Here is a 19,750-nt window from a genome sequence, read left to right as displayed (position 1 = left end):
GTTCGTTTAGAAAATGTACATTTAACAACTATACTGCCCAATCTCCTAAATAAAACTCCTACAAACATTAAATATACTAATATTTTATAAATAAAGGCCAAATGTCTTCTAAAAACCTAAGCTTAAAAATTCCATCTTAAGCCTTTTTGTGTTATTTTCAGCTGATTAAGTTTCATTTCACTTTGTAAAATGCTCACATAGATAAGTAAGGGGACTCTTCTTCTCAACAGTGAGTTCCTCTTGGTTGGGTGTTTGGTGCAGCAGTTTAGATGTCTGTGGGATGCTTGCATCTTATGTTGCAGTCCATGCGTTCAAGTTTCAACTCCACTTCCATCTTCAGCTTCTTGGTAATGTGTATCCTGGGAGGCAGCAAATGATGGTTCAAGTGCTTAGTTTCCTGCCACCCACATTGGCGGCCTAGATTGAGTTCCTGGCGCCTGCTTCTGCCTGGCCCAGCCCCAGCCAGCCTTTGCAGGCATCTGGGGAATGAACCAGCATTTGGAAGGACGCATGCATGTTCTGTGTCCCTCTTCCTTGTCTTCTCCCTCTCCCTTCAAAACAAATCGTAGAAAAATTTTTAAAGAATCTCCTGTAATTTTTACCACAGAAGCTGGAAAAGCAGGGAGAGGAAAGAGACTTAGAGATGCAATTGGCCAGTTTTGTTAATGTGAAATAACTTTGTTGAACTTGCATATGATTTCTAAATGTTGGTAGTTCTCTTCAGAGTTCACTGTGGTAACTGTATCCTCCATTAGCAGCATTGCTGACTTAAGGCTTACATTTCTAATTGCCTATAAATTCTGTGTTATGATATAATTATTTAACATTTTTGTAGCCGTTCAATGTGAAAGAAAACCCATCGAAGTGTCACGAGAAAAATCTTCCAACTGTGCCGCTTCTACAGAAAAAATCTACATTCGAAAAGACCTTCGAAGCCCATTGGCGGCAACTCCAACTTTTGTAACAGACAGTGAAGCTGCAAGGTGTAGTAAAGCAAACATTAAGTAGCTGATGGGCTGTTTTTCTTTCCAGTGAAAGTCAGACTAAAATTTGTACTTATTTGTTATAGGTCAACAGGACTGTTGGATTCAGGAATGTTTGTGAATATCCATCAGCCTGGAATAAAAACTGAGTCAGCTGTACTAATGACACCAGACAAGGTATGTTTAGTGTTTAGTTTGATTTAAAGCTATTCTTAACGCTTTGTTTCTTTCTTTTTTTTTTATCTCATCCATCACTTTGTTCAGTTGATTTGGCCTTGAATGTTCCTGCTATAAGTTGCTTTTTTAAAAAACAAATTAACTACGTGATAAAGTTCATTCTACTAGAACAATTGTAGCTTCAACAAGAAAGCAATAAACTTTAGGATTCCTCTAGGTTTCTTTCTTTTTTATTTTTTTCATAGAATTAGAGGGGCCAGCGCTGTGGCGCAGTGGGTTAATGCCTTGGCCTGAAGCGCCGGCATCCCATATGGGCGCTGGTTCAAGTCCCAGCTTTTCCACGTCCAATCCAGCTCTCTGCTATGGCCTGGGAAAGCAGTAGAAGATGGCCCAGGTCCTTGGGCCCCTGTACCCCTGTGGGAGACTGAGAAGAAGCTCCTGGCTCCTGGCTTCGGATCAGCACAGCTCTGGCTGTTGTGGCCAAATGGGGAGTGAACCATCGGATGGAAGACCTCTCTCTCTGCCTCTCCTCTCTGTGTAACTCTGATATTCAAATAAATAATTAAAAAAAAATTTTTTTTTTTTTTTTTTAAGAAATAGAGATTTTACATCCACTGATTCACTTCCCAGATGCTGCAACAGCCAGGGCTGGGCCAGGTTGAAGCCAGGAGCTTTATCCAGGTTTCCCATTGGGTGGCAGGGACCAGGCACTTGGGCCATCTTTATTGCTTTTCCCAGGCTGTTAACCGGGAGCTGGATCAGAAGTGGAGCAGCTGGGACTCAAACTGTCGCATGTATGGAATCCTGGCATCGCAGACAGCAGCTTCACATGGCATACCATAATGCTGATCCCATTGACTGTGGTTCTTGGTTCGTAAGTTCCTCACCAAGCAGGCCCAAGAAACTCCCTGAGTCCTGTCTGTCCTCATTGAAGAGGAGTCTTGTCTCAACTATGTGAATAAAGAATGCGAAAGCACATGAACATGCAGTGTGTACTGAAGTCTCAGTAAAAACCCCAAAATAGCAGGGTTCAGAGAGCTTCCAGGTAGCCAAACATGCAGGTCCCATAGGGTGATATGTCCAGATTGGGCATGGGAGCACTGCACTCCTTCCTCACATCAGCATCCTATGGATGCACCTCTTCATCTGTATCCTTTGTAGTATCCTTTCATAAGTCAGTAAACAAGTCTCCCTGAGCTCTGTGAGCCACTCAAGCAAATTAAACCCAAGGAGGGGGTTGTAGTTACCCAGTCTTACAAGCAAATGGTCAGAAGCACATGTAAAGCTACCTGGGCCTTGATTAGTAACCGAAGCAGTGGGAACATTCTTGGAATGAGCCCTCAACCTGTTGGATCTGATGTAATCTCCAGGTAGATAGTGTCAGAATTGAATTGAGTCGGAGGATACTCAGCTGATACCTGCTGCAGAATAGACTGCTTGCTGATGGGGAGGAATCCTTAAACATTTGAAGATTACAAAGGTCTTTTGTAATGCTTTTGGTGTGAGAGCAGAGGAAGAATGGTCTGCAACAAAATATTATTTTACACTTAAAAGCAACCAGAAAGCAAAGTATTGCTGATTAATTCTCCAAACGGCTAGAACAGACAGGGCTGGACCAGGCCAACGCCAGATCTCCTATAGCGGCCCATCTCCCACTGCTTTCCCAGATGGATTAGCAGGGAGCTGGATTGGAAGTGGAGCTTCTGGTTCTTGCCTATATGGGATGCCAGCATTGCAGGTGGAGGCTTGTGTATGTTATTAACAGATGTGAAAAATGAAGACAATCAGGAAAATATACAATGTGTAACAAAAGACCAACAGCTTAATGATATAAAGAGATTTTTTTCAACAGCAGTAAGAAAAAACATAAAGAGAAAAATGGGAAACATTAATTTCTTTTTATTTTTTGTGTTTAACACAATGCCAGATAAAAGCTGGCATCTTAGGAAGTCTGTTCATTAATTTGCCTTTTTTTCTTCTTTTCACTAGTATTCTTTGTATTCTATAAAAGTTTATAGTTTGTATAATGAGTATTAGAAATTATTATAACTGAATCATCAAATTTTAATACCAGAATGAACCTGAGGGATTATCTCACTTAGTATCTTTTTTTTTTTTTTTTTTGGACAGGCAGAGTTAGACAGAGAGAAAGGTCTTCCTTCTGTTGGTTCACCTCCCAGATGGTCACTGCGGCCAGCGTGCTGCCATTTAATATCATTTTATAAGGGTGGGCTTTTGGCATGGCACTTAAGATGCTACTTGTAGCACCTGCATCCCATATATAAGTGCCTGGATTCGAGTCCTGCTTCTACTCTTTTTATTTATTTATTTATTTTTTGACAGGCAGAGTGGACAGTGAGAGAGAGAGACAGAGAGAAAGGTCTTCCTTTTGCCGTTGGTTCACCCTCCAATGGCCACCGTGGCCGGTGCACTGCAGCCGGCGCACTGCGCTGATCCGATGGCAGGTACTTTTCCTGGTCTCCCATGGGGTGCAGGGCCCAAGCACTTGGGCCATCCTCCACTGCACTCCCTGGCCACAGCAGAGAGCTGGCCTGGAAGAGGGGCAACCGGAACAGAATCCGGCATCACGACCGGGACTAGAACCCGGTGTGCCGGCTGCTTCTACTCTTGATTCCAGTTTCCTGCTAATACATGCTCTGGGAATCAGCCGGTGTAGTGCATCTCTTGGGTACCTGCCACCTATGTAGGAGACCTAGATTGAATTCCTACCCCAGGCTTTCAACTGGCCTAACCCCAGCTACATGGGGCCATGCAGAAGGTGAACCAGAAGATTGGGGGAATCTTTGCCTTTCATATTAAAACAAATTTTAAATCCTTTTTATAGAGGAAATGACAATGACATGAATAAATTAGCCATTGATTGCAGCTTTTGTCTTAAGCTGTTTAATAAATATTTCTGAAGAAAAGTATGTACTGTTTTTAAACTTTTTTTAAAATTTTTTTCTAAAAGCTCAAAGCTCTTTGATTTTACTTTCTTGACTTTGTTTATCATGATATACCTTTTTTGTGGCATTTCATAATAAACTTTTAGTTGGTAATTTCAGATTTTAAAATACATTGATTTTCAGACTTCTAATGCTTTTTTTTTTTTCCTAAAGGCTGAATCCTGCCAGGGAGACCTAAGTACATTGGCTAGTGTAGTCACATCATTAGCAAATCTTGGAAAAACTAAAGATCTTTCTCAAAATAGTAGTGATATGTCTGTGATGGAAAGCTTAAGTAATGGTGATTCCTCTTTGTGCGAATTTCATCAAGAAATGCAAACCAATGGTGATGTTTCAAGGTAAGGCCTGTTTTTATCTTGTGTCTTTTAGTATTTATTTATTAGTATTTTATGTTAGATACTATTTACAGAAATTTCAAAAAACAAGTATTTCTATTAGACATAGAAAATGTAAATTATAAGTTTTAACTGAAAATGTCTAGCAGGTAACATTCTAAATAGCAAGAGCAATAATTGAATATTATATGATTAGAAATGAAGTCTAAAATTTAGGAATTTTTTTCCTGTAAATTTAATAACTTCGGCCTGACAATTCAAATATTTGGTTATCATGTTTTACCTTCTGTGTGTGTAAAGTGAAATATTTGTGTTGCTTAATTGTTAGGTTGATCACAATCCCCAGTTTGTAGTCATAAAAATAAATGTAAAAGACAAAGTTGAATTAACTATAGGTTTTAGTTACACTTGAGAAAAATATAGAATTCTGCTTTTCATTTTATCAGTGTTAATACTTTGGCTATAGAAATTAAGTTTCTTTAGATTTTCCCACACTCTTTTTCTCATTTAAAACATGAAATAAACTGCATGCCAAGTCCTTTATTGAACTTGATATCTCCAGGAACTCTAAAGGAAGATCATTGAAAATTATGAGGGTATGCATTTATCCTGCTGGTTAAGCTACTGTGTCCTATGTTGGAATGCCTGGATTCCATACCTGGCTGTACCACCTATCCCCAGCTTTCTGCTAATGCTGACCCTGCGAGGCCCTGGTGATGGCTTAGTTAATTGAGTTGCTCCCATGTGTGAGATTTGGATTTGTGTTGCAGACCCCTGGCCCAGGGCCATTGCAGATGTTTGGGAAATGAACCAGTGGATGGAAGTATACATTCTCTCTCTCTCTGTCTCTCTCTCACTCACTCTCTCACATACACACACACAGTCTCAACTACTTCTCTTATAGGGAGCTATTTTGAATAATTATTTGCTAATAATTAATCTCAAATTCTTACACTTTGGATTTAACTAGTAACTACAAGCTTGAAAATATTCTCTGAATTTTTAAATAAAATTAAGACACATCTTTGTATTGTGTGCAATATGGTAGAGTCACCAAAAGTTTTTACCTCTATTCCTTCTAAAGAATTTACATATGTCAAATAAATGGGTTCATATATTAAATGTACTGCTTTAATAGCACACTTTCATATCAGACTATTAGGATTTTTTTTAATCTCCTTAATTATCTGTGATTTTTAAAAGAGATCTTAATTCTCTGGTCATACATTAATATAATAATACAGTATCTTATAATATACATCTAAAGTTTAATTTGTAGTCTTTGGGGAGTCATAGGTGCCACTGAAATAGAGTGCTCAGTGGTTCACCAGCATTCTGTTTGTAAACAAGTTTTTTGGCTTGAATCTTAATTCCAGAATTTTCTGTGGAGTTTTCATCTTACAGAGATTGGCCAAGCTCACAGCTTCTTATGTCTCATTGTAGGGCATTTGATACTCTTGCAAAAGCATTGAATCCTGGAGAGAACACAGCTTGTCAGAACTCAGTAGAGGGCATGGAAGGAAGCATGCATGTACTAGCTGGAGACTCAAGCATAAATTACATCGAAAAAGAAGGGCCACTTCTCAGCGATTCACATGTAGCTTTCAGGGTATTTCTATTTTTTAAATTTTTATATTGTGTTATTGTCTGATTTGATCTTCCTTTCAAAAGTCAGAGTATGATTGTTGTGCTTTTCAAGTTAGAAATACTCCTGATAAAACTTCAGAACAGCAGTTCAAGCATACACATCTGGTTATGAAATAATGTCTCAATAAAGCACCCCTGTTGATAAGCCAGTGTTGATAGCAGTGATTGGATTTAAATCTATAAATATCTAAGGATTGTTTTTTGGTTTAAGAATCAGCATTCATGATATGTTGAATGCATTGCTTTTGATCAATGCCTAGTTACTACTTCTTCAATGTAAATCAGTAAGTCCCAAATATTTTGCTTTTACTGTAGTAACTGCAAACAAGTCCATTTGTTGTGTATCAACCTAATTAGCTAGCTTTCAACATTATTATAAGAAGGTATAAATTACTTAATACGTTTTTCATTTTTAAACATTTTGGGGAAGTACATTTGACGTTTACTTTGTTCCCCTAAATATGTTCATTTAGGGTGGAACAATATGTGTATAATACTATAAACAATAGGTATTGAGGACTAAAAAGCACCTCCTGATATCTTATTTGTCATTCAAATCATATTTTCTTAGTTTTACAGATGTGGTCATTATTGGACCTTACATTCAGACCCCATTGTTTGTTCCCTCCATTTTAACCATTCTGTGACTTTGCTCTGTATCTGTGGATACTATTAGCAAAAAATAAACAAAGTGACTGAATATGCATAAAAGATTTAACTGTATAATACATAGTAGTTAGGGGATACCTAAGAGTCACTGCTCATATTTTTTACTGTAGATTATAAATCCCCATGGATTTCTTAGAATATGCACCATTATTAAATAAATATGTGTATTACCTGTAGAAAAAATGGAAAACAAAGTGAATGTAAAATTGGTCAAAACTCTGTATGGTAATATTTGTATTTGTTAAGTTGACTTAGTAGAAATAGTCACAAAGAAAACTCAGTGACTTAAATAACAATCATAAATACGATGATTTCATATAGTCAGTTAAAATCTATTAGTGAAACCAATTTTCATGTACAGTTTTACTAAAGATAGAGAAATCTTAAATGTCTTATCTGCATTGTGCAGATGTGTTATGAGAAAAGGTAATGAGAATAATCCTTGTCATCCTTAAAAATTATAGTGGAATCTATAGACAAGGGTAGAGAGAGGCAAAACTTTTTCCTGTTGTGCTTTCTTACTGTCAATAAAAGCCATTCTTTTCTTAGTTTTATTTCATGCCTTTGTATTAAGTGGGAGGAAGGATGAAATGAGACAGAATGTGGGGAGAGGACTGACTTCAAGGAAAAAGAGCATTTCTTTAGAATGTAGAGGTGGTTTACCTTTTTTATTGTTTATGTTGGTCCTCAAAATTTATGATTCCTTGAGATAAAGATAGATTTTGGACAGATGAATTAGAAATATTAAAGCTGTTTTCTTTTGGGGATTGGTTAATTTTTCCATTCCATTTATCTCCTGGACTCTGGGTGTCCTCACAGTCAGCATTGTGAAGTGTATTACTTTAAAAGGATGGCTCCTTTTTTCCTTTGATTATGTTTATAGCCTGGTGAAGTCAAGAGTTCTACGTTTTAGTGATTTCCCTGCTTTATTCCTAGAATCTGGTAATTTCATGGTTAGTTCTCTTAACTGAGCTCTCCTGGTTATGAGTTTCAAGACTTGATATCTGTAAATAGATTACTCTCAGATATCTTAATTGCTGAGCTAAATACCATCTTGTTCGTTCCCCTGTTACATTTTATGTACAGTGTAGTTAGTAGCATATTTTGTAATGCATTTTTAAATTTTAATCTCACCATATTCTTTTGAGGAAGCTAGAAATTTTATTTTCATGTAGGTGAAGAAAAAGATTTTCATCGACTTAGTCAAAGCAATTAGGGTGGTAAGGAGAAATAATCTAATAGAGAAACTTGAAGTTTGATTCTGAAGACTCTAGGACATTGTAATATTTAACATTTTCATTAAACTTTATAGATTTTTGCATGATTTCATATACCTTATCTCACTTGATTCTTAGAATGTTCTTATAAGAATAGTTGTGGTTTATGGTATTCTCATTTTAGAAATAAGTAAAGACAGATATAAAGTGATTTCCCAAGCCATTCCTCTCTTACATTTATTATAGCAAGATCAGAATCACATTTCTTTAAGTCAGCCTTGCAACTGGGGAGTCGTTGTCATTGTCCTTACTCATTTCTCCGCTCCATTTAGTAAGTGAATCCTAGCAATCTTGCTTACATTTCTCCCTTCCTCTTCATTTCCATGCCGTATTTCAGGCCCTTTAAACTTTCTTAAATTTTTACAGTATATCTTTTCTTCATCTTATCCTTTGCACTAATACCAACATATTTGTTAAAAAATAATCTGGCCGGCGCCGGCTCATTAGGCTGATCCTCCACCTTGTGGTGCCAGCACACTGGGTTCTAGTCCTGGTTGGGGCACCGGATTCTGTCCCGGTTGCCCCTCTTCCAGTCCAGCTCTCTGCTGTGGCCCTTGAGTGCAGTGGAGGATGGCCCAAGTGTTTGGGCCCTGCACCCGCTTGGGAGACCAGGAGAAGCACCTGGCTCCCAGCTTTGGATCAGCGCGGTGCGCCAGCTGCAGCGGCCATTGGAGGGTGAACCAACAGTAAAAGGAAGACCTTTCTCTCTGTCTCTCTCTCTCTCTCTCACTGTCCACTCTGCCTGTCAAAAAAATAAAATAAAACAAATAAATAAATAAAAATAATCTAATTATGTCACTCTACTATTTAAAATCCTTCAATCCATTCCATGACCCATGTGGGATTAAGTTCAGTCTTTATAATGTGACCTTTTAGAGCCCTCCACCTTCTGATAAAAACTGCCTGTCATTTCCCACACATCCCATTTCCTTTTTAAAAACTCATTCTATTTTCACCTTATTCCTCTACTGAGACAGCAGCACGTGGTGTTTCACAGAGACGTCTGAGTACATAAATGGTTAATGAATTATCCATAAGAATGATCATAAAAATTTTGGTCATAAGAAGAGAATAATGAAAAGTTGAAAGTGTAATCTAGATCTAACACAAGTCAAATTATTTTTAAAAAGCTCTATCATGCAGACTGTTGCCAGATTTAATATAGAAACTCTGCTAGAAAGGTACTTGGAATGGCGAGTAAGAACTTTGAAAACCGGTTGGTTAAGTGTAGGGTTTTTATTTATTTATTTATTTATTTATTTATTTATTTATTGAAAGGTAGAGTTATAGAGAGAGGGAGAGAGAAGGAGAGAGAGATCTTCTTCCATTCACTGATTCATTCCCCAGATGACTGCAATGGCCAGGGCGGCAAAGGCCCAAATACTTAGGCCATCTTCCTCTGCTTTTCCCATGCCATTAACAGGGAGCTGGATCAGAAGTGGAGCAGCCAGGAATTAAACCAGCATCCATATGGGATACCTGCATATTGGAGGCAGCAGCTTAACCAACTATGCCACAACGCCGGCCCCTAAGTTTGTGGAATATTGAGACAAGTGTTAGGCCTAACTATTAAGAAGGCCCTTGGGACACCCATTTTGAAGTTTATGGGTTAAGTTCCAACACCACACTAGATTCCAGTCTCCTGCTAATGTAGACTCTGTGAGGCAGCAGTGATGCCTCAAGTAGTTGAGTCCCTGCCACCAAACAAGAGACCTGAATGAAGTTCTGGGCTCCTGGGTTCCTCCCATCCTACAGCTGGGCTATTACAGGCATGTGGGGAATGAACTAGTGAATGGAAGAAACACCTGTCTCTCCCCTTGACTTTCAAATTTTTTAAGTTTGTGGAAAATTGACTGAAAAAGTTTATTTTGTGCAAAATACTCTTGAAATCCATGCATTTAAGGAATCGTCAGGAAGTTCACAGAAAATATATACAATGAAAAATGATGCATGGATTTCAAAATTTTGCACCAAAATAAGCATCTTTTTAATTCTATTTTTGAATCCTTTTTTAAGTACCCTCATATTTTTTAATTTGAAAAATATATCTATTTCAATTTATAAATTTAAATATCCACAGGCATTTTGAGGAATTCTTTACATCTTTGTAGTAGAAACTGACCTTCTCTATGTAGAAGAAAATCTTTCTTTTGAGTCTAAAAGACTTGTTGAATAGATTATTATTGTTTCTTCAACCATCATTAGCTTTGTGACTGATAACACTGGAGGCATTTTAGGTGTGTAAATAAATTATGAGATGTCCTTGTAATATAATAAAACAGTAATATTTTATCTGAGTTACTTTAGTTTATAACTAAAGCAGTAGAAAGGTTCTAGTTGCCACTACTGTTGAGTAGACCAAAGCTATTATATCCACTTTTTACTTAAAAGTTGGCCCTCTGTACCTGAGTATTCTACATCCAAGAGTTTGCATCTGCAATTTCAACCAAACATGGATCAAAAATAGGGAAAAAAAATCCTATCTGTACTGTACATGTACAGACTTTTTTTTTCTTGTCATTATTTCCCAAAACAGTGTAGTACTGTTAATATAGCATTTGTATTGTACTAGGTGTTGTAAATAACCTAGAGATCAAAGTATATGGGAGAGTGTGTGCAGGTTGTATGCAAATAGTATACCATTTTGTATAAGAGACTTGAGCATGCAGATTTTGGTATCCACACAGGATCCTAGAACCAATCTGTGGAAGATATCGAATGAAGACCGTATTACAAATATTTGATTTAGAGGCAATTTAAAACATTTGACAAGGGATATTTGTTGTTTTTTCGTCTTACTTAGCCTTCACCCCCTAAAACTAGTAATTTTTGGTAATTCCCCTAATTTTTCAGGCTTTTTTTCCCTACTCACCTTGGGCACTTCTGAAAAGGTATGATAGTTCCCAGTTTTTTTTAATATACTCATTCATAGAAAGTTTCATCATGATAGCTTATATTAAGATGTTTAATAGTTGATAGCTTACGATTCTGCTAAGGAATTGAATTGAATTTATTGCTCCAGTAAATGTTTTTAAAACACTCTTCAACATAAGAAGTTTTTCTCATCTATTGAATGTCAACTGTTAATTGCTGTACTGTTTTAGTATTTGGCCAGTAAATCATTTGTGGCTAATATTGAACAAAGGCAGATTTACTTTTTTACATTTTCATCTAACATTTCTGGAGAACTTTTATATAATTTGATGAAAACCTTTTGATCTCTGTGAAACTGTAGACATCTTTAAGAGTCTGATGAAAGCTAGATTTCATTTTCCCAGAAAAATACCTGCAGGTACATTCACATGTCCCCCACTCCTAGAGGCAGCCACTGTTAACTGTGTGGTTTATTTCCTTCTGTCATTTGTATGTGTGTGTATGCATATACACACATTCTCTTAAGCATATATTGGATTATTCATGCTATTGCAGAATTTTCCACGTACATGTCTGAAATATTTTTTCTGTGCTATTACATCTCAATTTATCTTATTAATTTTATTGCCTACAAGGTATTACTGTAGTGTGGATTATTGTTTTCCCTGGTGATGGAAGATTGGGATTGGATTACTACCAACTTTTAATTTCGTTGTTAGAATTACAGTAGACCTCCTTATACATGCTTTTCTGTGTGCAAGTAATTTTCTAGAATAGATTTATAAGTGGCTTTATTAGGTCATAGGATACTTAATTTAAAACTTTTGATAATGGCAGCCAAATTGCCCAGCTGTTGACTTAGCCTCAGTAGGGTGTGAATGCTTATTTTCTTTTGTTCTCTAGATTTTTTTTTTTTTTTTTGACAGGCAGAGTGGACAGAGAGAGAGAGACAGAGAAAGGTCTTCCTTTTGCCGTTGGTTCACCCTCCAATGGCCGCCACGGCTGGCGCGCCACGGCTGGCGCGCTACGGCCGGCGCACCGCGCTGATCCGATGGCAGGAGCCAGGTACTTCTCCTGGTCTCCCATGGGGTGCAGGGCCCAAGCACTTGGGCCATCCTCCACTGTACTCCCTAGCCACAGCAGAGAGCTGGCCTGGAAGAGGGGCAACCGGGACAGAATCCGGCGCCCCAACCGGGACTAGAACCTGGTGTGCCAGCGCCGCAAGGCGGAGGATTAGCCTACTGAGCCGCGGCGCCAGCCCTGTTCTTAGATTGATATTCTAGATTATTTTAATAATTTCAAAGTAGAAAAATTTCATAATGATATTACATTTAATGTATGTAGCAGTGAAAAAGTTCTCTTTAACAAGATTTTCAGATTTGCTTTCCAAAGTTTTGATGATGGATATTTATATTTATTTTTAGCAGTGGTCAAACATTTAAAATAGCTATCTAATATCAGTGATACATACTGACAGCCTGAAAGCAGAAAGTCCACAGACACATTTTGTTTTACCTGTAGAATATTTTTAAAAATACCATACCAATTTTTATTTTTTTAATACAGAGATTACACACAGACCCTGCTCTTTGGAAAATGGAAAGACCTGTAATGCTGAGCTCAAATTCTCATATGTTTTCTTTGTGCTGTGCCCTTTGTCTGAGAACATTCTCTCCCTGGTTGGCACTAGCACGTCACTCATCACTTTCCTAGCCCTGTTAACGTTTGAATTTGTTAATTTCTTAGCCTAAATGAAAGGAACAGTTATCATATGTGATTGCTCCATAAACTGAATTTGTACACTGCTGTTAATGGAGGAAGGAAATAGAAATATTACTAGGCTAAAACAGGAAGTAACTTTAAAACATCATGGTTGATCTGCTTTTCTGAATATTGATTTGTTAGAAACTATGACTTCACTTATTTTAACCCCTGTTGACTTGGATTATTTCACGACTAGTCTTTTTTTGTGTGTATATGTTAGATTCATATTTGATGGGTTATGTTTACATTCACCTTTTTCAAATGAATTATAATTTAGAACTTCACTGTTAAGATAATTTACCCAAATCCCTGTTCATACCAGCTCACCATGCCTTCTCCTATGCCTGAGTACCTGAATGTGCACTACATTGGGGAATCTGCCTCCAGACTGCTGTTCTTGTCAATGCACTGGGCACTTTCAATTCCATCTTTCCAGGCTCTAGGGTGAGTGTTTTGAAGTCCTTGAATAAAAATGTGATTTTTGCAGCACAAATGTACATTATACATTATGCATGAACTTTTATTTGGGGAAGATTTGCATTAAAGGAAAATGATATAATATTGTAACTTTAAATTGTATCATTTATATGACAATCATGGCAGCCATCTAGTATTTTCTCTATATTCTATATAGAAGAGTATCCATATTTCATAGTTTGACTAAGTTTCATTTGGATAGAACATCAGAAGTGGAGTTGCTAGTTCATGGCTAGCATTTGCAGTAGCACTTGCAATCTTCTGATTGGTAAAGAGGTTGTAGGTTGTTGCCAGAGTACCACTGCAGTGATCCAGAAATTTAGTCTCACTGTGCTAAAGCGCACATCTGTATTCTATATTGAAGTAATCAGATAAAATGGAAAATGGTTTACCACAGAAAACCCAAACTTAAATTTGTACATAGTTTTCAAGTAATTGGTACCAAAAGGTATGAAACAGTGGAAAGAGTTAAGCTTATAATCAGAATGTTTTTATTTATTTATGTGAAAGGCAGAGAGAGAGAGAGATCTCACACTGGTTCATTCCCCAGATGCCCACAACAGCCAGGATCCGTTGACTGAAATGAGGAGCTAGGCATTAAGTTCAGGTCTCCCACTTAGGTGGCAGGGACCAAAGCACTTGAGCCATTACCTGCTGTTTCAAAAGGTGCACATTAACAGGAAGCTGAAATCAGGAGGGGAGCCTGGATTCAAACCCAGACATAGATAATGGGGTGTAGTTGTTCTAAGCGGCATGTTAACTGCTGTGCCAAATGCCTGCCCCAGGAAATTGATGTTCTACTCACAGAACTCTATTCACTAATAATGACTTGTAAATGACGCACTGTCTTACACATCTCTTTTCTCATTTGCTAAATGGGAATAACTGCCCACCTCTTAGCGAATACTCTCTGAATATAGCTAAGAAATAAGCATCTGAATCAGAACTGTAAAAGACATACAGAGAACTGAATAAAGGTGTATTCAGTACTGTAATCTGGTTAATAATAAGTGTTAGTTATATCATGCACTTGATCATACTTTGATAATACAATTAGACTAAAAGCCTAGTTTATATGGCTAACCTTTAAAATGTTTATTAACCCTTTCTCTCAAAGTAGCATTCAGCTTTCAAAAGTTTTTGTCTTATTTTTAGGAAAATTAAAAATGCAATATAAATTTATATATTAGAAATTTATTAATTTTAAAGCATTTAGTGTAGTTTGTGAAGCTTGTAACTGGTATACTTATACCAGAAAAGTATCCTAATAATATTTTTCTTAGTAGACTATCAATTTTATAAGAACGTTTTGGGGAATGATTTGAACTCCTTAAATTATTCATAGCATCATTATTGAAATTTTCTGTAGTTAGAAAAGCTATTGGTATAGCAGTCAGGGCCATTAACTGCTATGTAAACTCATTTCTTACCAAATCTATGTAATATATAGGTCTTATTTGTGTGTTGACTTAATAAAATGCATGAGAGCTAATTTATATTTTATTAGGGCATCTGTATTTTCTTTTTAAGAGTTTATTTTATTAGAAAGGCAGAGTTGCAGAGCGAGGGAGAGACAGAGCAAGATCTCCCTTCCACTGGTTCACTCCCCAAATGGATGCAACAGTTGGGACTGGGTCAGGCTGATGCTCCATCTTCCACTGCCTTTCCAGGCACATTATCAGGGAGTTGGATTGGAAGAGGAGCAGCCAGGACTTGAATTGGTGCTCTTATATGGAATTGGTGTTGCAAGTGGCAGCTTAAGCCGCTGTGCCCAGGGCTGCTATATTTTATGAGTGTTCACTTTGTGTTTAAGACTTGTACTATCAAGACTTAACAGAATTCAGCTGTTTTAAGATCTTCCTGAGTAACGTAGGTTTCTACACAGTAATAGATTTAATTGGAGGGGTACTAGAAGTACTTGGCATGATTTGCCTAGAGTAACTATGGCAGCAATCCCTCTGTATCTAGATTATTAAAATATGATCTGAAGTTCCAAGCACCACCATTTACCAGAGGAGATTTTATTGAATAGTTTAAGCAGCTTTCTATTAAAGGTACATATTTTTTAAAGCACCACTGAAACAATGTAATGTTTGCTATAATTTTATGGATTTTTGGCTCGATCACTGATTGTTTTTCCGTTTTTCCCTAAGGATCATGCCTTCAGTTCAAACTGCTATTGGGGAAAGAATGATGCCTTGGGTTTATGTATATAGATGCCAAATGGCTAGTTTATCCCCAAGGTGTGTGAAGTCATATTCTTTTACCAAGAAACTAGTAAAAACCCTGAATTGTGTAATTTTTATATTATATATACATAAAATGGAGCACAGCAGATAGTGAAAAGTTTAAATGAAGTTGATTATTTACTGTTATGCAACCTAATGCTTTTTTTTTTTTTGCAACTTAATGCTTTTTGTTATTGTAATGAACCCTTTCTTTGATTTCTGGGTGCCTGACAGATAACCTTAATTGCATTTCTCTACATGGCTCCTTTTGCTTCTCAAAGGGAAGATGTTTTGAAAAAAGGTAGTACTAGGCCTGCGCCTCCGCTTACTAGCCTAATCCTCCACCTTGCGGCACCGGCACACCAGGTTCTAGTCCCAGTCGGGGCGCCAGATTCTGTCCCGGTTGCCCCTCTTCCAGGCCAGCTCTCTGCTGTGGCCAAGGAGTGCAGTGGAGGATGGCCCAAGTACTTGGGCCCTGCACCCCATGGGGGACCAGGAGAAGCACCTGGCTCCTGCCATCGGATCAGTGCAATGCGCTGGCCGCGGCGCGCCAGCCGTGGCGGCCATTGGAGGGTGAACCAACGGCAAAGGGAGACCTTTCTCTCTATCTCGCTCTCTCACTGTCTACTCTGCCTGTCAAAAAAAAAAAAAAAAAAAAAAAAGTAGTACTATATAACTATAATAGTCATTTGTTTTGTTTTCTCGACAGGAAAATATAGATAGCAACCATGCCCTTTATCATCCCAAAATATTGGCCTTAAGTAAGGAGTCACTACTGAGAAATGGATTTTAGCATTTTATTTGCTAATTTTTTTTTTAGTTTTTTTATTTGAAAGTCAGAGAAAGGAGAGGCAGAGAGAGAGAGAGAGAGAGAGAGAGAGAGTTCTTCCATCCAATGATTCACTTCCCAGTTGGCTGCAACGGCCAGAGCTGTGCCTATCCAAAGCCAGGAGCCAGGAGCTTCTTCTGGGTCTCCCAGGCAGTTGCAAGGGCCCAAGGACTTGGGCCATCTTCCACTGCTTTCCCAGGCCATAGCAGAGAGTTGGATGGGAAGTGGAGCAGCCAGGACTTGAACCAGTGCCCATATGGTATGCCGGCACTGCAGGCCAGGGCATTAAGCCACTGCACCACAGTGCCAGCCCCATTACTTGCTAATTTATGTAGTGCTATATAAAAGAGCATAGATTTTTGAACATCTGGGTTGAAATTTTCACCTGCTGGCTTTTGTGTCAGCTTTTCATTACTAAATGAAATATCTAATACAAGCTACTTAAAAAGGAAGGAGTTTTACTCCTGCTCGCAGGTTTGGACATTCCCAGGTGAGCCCTCTTGGTTTGGTCATCTGGTGATGCCGGAGGGTGGCCGCAGGGGACTGTCAGTAGAAGACAGGTGAACCAGAAAGCAGAGGGAGTGGCTAGGTCCGACTCGGGCTTTTATAACCAACCCTGTTAATAAGAACCAGCTTCCGGCTGGCGCTGCAGCTCACTAGGCTAATCCTCCACCTTGCGGCGCCGGCACACCGGATTCTGTCCCGGTTGCCCCTCTTCCAGGCCAGCTCTCTGCTGTGGCCATGGAGTGCAGTGGAGGATGGCCCAAGTGCTTGGGCCCTGCACCCCATGGGAGACCAGGAGAAGCACCTGGCTCCTGCCATCAGATCAGCGCGGTGCGCCGGCTGCAGCGCACCATCCACGGCGGCCATTGGAGGGTGGACCAACGGCAAAAGGAAGACCTTTCTCTCTGTCTCTCTCTCTCTCACTGACCACTATGCCTGTTGGGAAAAAAACAAAACAAAACAAAACAAAACTAGCTTCCAAGGACATATATCCCAAGTGATATAAGTCCCTTCCATTAGACTTATCTTCTAGATACCATAATTGGGTTAAGTATCCACACTCTTAGTACCAACAGCACTGACTTTGGGGTTCAGAATCCAGCATGAGTTCAGCAGTCACATCTTATTTGAACAACAGCTGTGTTTTGGGATTAAATTACTTAAATGGAGCTTAGCTTTTACTTGTGTAGGCTAGGAGCAGAACATTTGCTTATGAGCTATTCCACTTAGGTCGGATAATAAATATAAGTCTATCTAGCCCAGTGTATACTACAAAGTAGATAGTATATGGTCATTTTTCTAGGAAACTTATTTTTAAAGGGGACTTGCTATTTATCTTCACTAATTGAATTAACCTTTAAAAACATTTAAGAGTGAGCTTCCAAGATGGTGGAGCAGGGAGGGAGCTGACTGCTCTAGTCTTGGAGAATATAGTTTAAAAAAAGTGGAGAAAGTGCAGTCTCAGGGAAAAGTTAGGGAGAAAACTGCAGAGGAAACTCCACACAAATCGGGGGACACAGTGGATCTACACAGAGGGTATGGACGCCCACAACTTTCCATCAATTTTTCCATCTTGCAAATAGCTGCTTCTGTAGTGCCTGGCATATACTTTGTGTTACCACTTTAATAAGTCTAAGGAAGATACCAAACACATAGTTTCTCTGCATTTTATATTGTTAAGCAGCCTAAAACCCAGGAAGCTTCTTTCCTAGTTCCAAATAGATAAGTGGGGGCTGGCACTGTGGCGCAGCAGGTTAAAGTTAATCCTCCACCTGAGGTGCCAGCATCCCATATGGGCGCCAGTTCTAGTCCTGGCTGCTCCTCTTCCCATCCAGCTCTCTGCTATGGCCTGGGATAGCAGTGGAGGACAGTGCAAGTCCTTGGGCCCCTGCACGCCATGTGGGAGCTCCTGGCTTTGGATCAGCACAGCTCTGGCCGTTGGCAGCCATCTGGGGAGTGAACCAGCGGATGGAAGACCTCTCTGTCTCAGCCTCTCTCTGTAACTCTTTCAAATAAATTAAAAAAAAGCTTTTAAAAAAATAGATAAGTGTATTTAAAACCCTGATACTGTGATTCATATTCTAATACTTTTTCTACTCCTACGTTGAGATTTCTTAGAAAATTCAGGATAGGTGGAGCAGGCCTTTAGCTTACTTGTAGAAGGTCCATGTCTCAACAACGTTGTAGTCTTAGGTTTGATGCCTGACTCCAGCTTCCTACTAATGTGGGCCCTGGGAAGCAGCAATGTTGGCTCAAGTAATTGAGCTCCTGCCACCCACTTGGGAAACCTGCATTGAGTTACCAGCTTCTGGCTTTGGCCTGGCCCAGCCTCATTTGAGGGCATTTGGGGAGTGAACCACTGGAACAGAGAACTGTTTCTCTGCCCTGCAAATAGATAAAAGTTTTAAAAGTTCAGGAAGGTACTTTCTACTTTTCTTATCTCTTATTACTCATTGTAAAATCCTGGATATCTCATTGGAAATAGTAATGTCTCATTTGAAACATACTTAGAAAATGAATCATTTAAGTATATATGTTTTTTTAAAAATTTATTTTTCATTTATTTGCTGGTTTACTCCCCAAATGGCTCCTGGGCCAGGCTGAAGCCAGGAGTCTGGAACTTCTTTTGGGTGGCCCACGTGGCTGTAGGGGCCCAAACACTTGGGCCAATTTTCTCTGCTTTCCCAGGTGTGTTAGTTAGCAGGGAGCTGTATTGGAAGTGGAGCAACCAGGTCTCAAAACTGGTCCCCATACAGGATGCTGTGCAGGTGGAGGCTTAACCTGCTATGCTACAGTGATGGTCTCTCCCATGAAATTCAAATTGCCCTTTTTTCAAAGAGAAAAACATACTTATTCAAAGCAAAAGAAAGTTTGGAAAAAGGCTTTTAAATACATCCTTCTGCTTTCTTACTTTTTTTAAAGAAAAGCTTTCCATGAAATATGAGATTAAGGTCCCAACTTTTTTAAGTTTGAAATATGAATTGCTGGGGCCAGCACTGTGGTGTAACAGGTGGAGCCACCACCTGCAATGCCAGCATCCCATATGGGCGCCAGTTGGAGTCCCGGCTGCTCTGCTTATGATCCAGCTCTCTGCTATGGCCTGGGATGACAGTGGAGGATGGCCCACGTCCTTGTGTCCCTGCACGTGTGGGAGACCTGTAGGGGGCTCCTGGCTCCTGGATTTGGATTGGCCTAGCTCAGCTGTTGTGGCCATTTGGGGAATGAACCAGCAGATGGAAGACCTCTCTCTCTCTCTATCTCTCTCTCTGCCTCTGCCTCTGCCTCTGCCTCTCTGTAACTCTAACTTTCAAATAAATAAATCAATCTTAAAAAAAAAACAAGATGACTTGCCATTGCTCTTATAAACTGGGTGATTGATAAAGAGCTACTTAATATTTAAATTCATAAGCATTCATTGTGAGTTCTCATCAGCGGTATACAACACTAAACTGATCAAGTCCTTGCCCAACTAATCTTTCTGAGTTTTAGTTCAGTAATATTTTTTACATACATGGATCAAT

The 19,750-nt window shown here is 38.9% G+C and overlaps 1 protein-coding gene across 3 annotated transcripts in view; it reads left to right on the top strand.

Annotated features, from left to right (window-relative positions):
* NR2C1 (nuclear receptor subfamily 2 group C member 1) overlaps nucleotides 1-19,750 on the top strand; it is a 54,474-nt gene that overhangs the window by 24,186 nt on the left and 10,538 nt on the right. For all 3 annotated transcript variants that reach the window (XM_008256896.4, XM_070052714.1, XM_002711206.5), the window contains 5 exons: nucleotides 836-983; nucleotides 1,070-1,160; nucleotides 4,280-4,464; nucleotides 5,905-6,070; nucleotides 13,015-13,136. In XM_008256896.4, the coding sequence (XP_008255118.2) occupies nucleotides 836-983; nucleotides 1,070-1,160; nucleotides 4,280-4,464; nucleotides 5,905-6,070; nucleotides 13,015-13,136 (712 nt within the window). The remainder of the gene's footprint in view (nucleotides 1-835; nucleotides 984-1,069; nucleotides 1,161-4,279; nucleotides 4,465-5,904; nucleotides 6,071-13,014; nucleotides 13,137-19,750) is intronic.

The sequence above is a fragment of the Oryctolagus cuniculus genome, chromosome 11, assembly GCF_964237555.1.
Source record: "Oryctolagus cuniculus chromosome 11, mOryCun1.1, whole genome shotgun sequence".
Classification (NCBI taxonomy): Eukaryota; Metazoa; Chordata; class Mammalia; order Lagomorpha; family Leporidae; genus Oryctolagus; species Oryctolagus cuniculus.
This window is presented reverse-complemented; position numbering and strand designations above follow the sequence as displayed.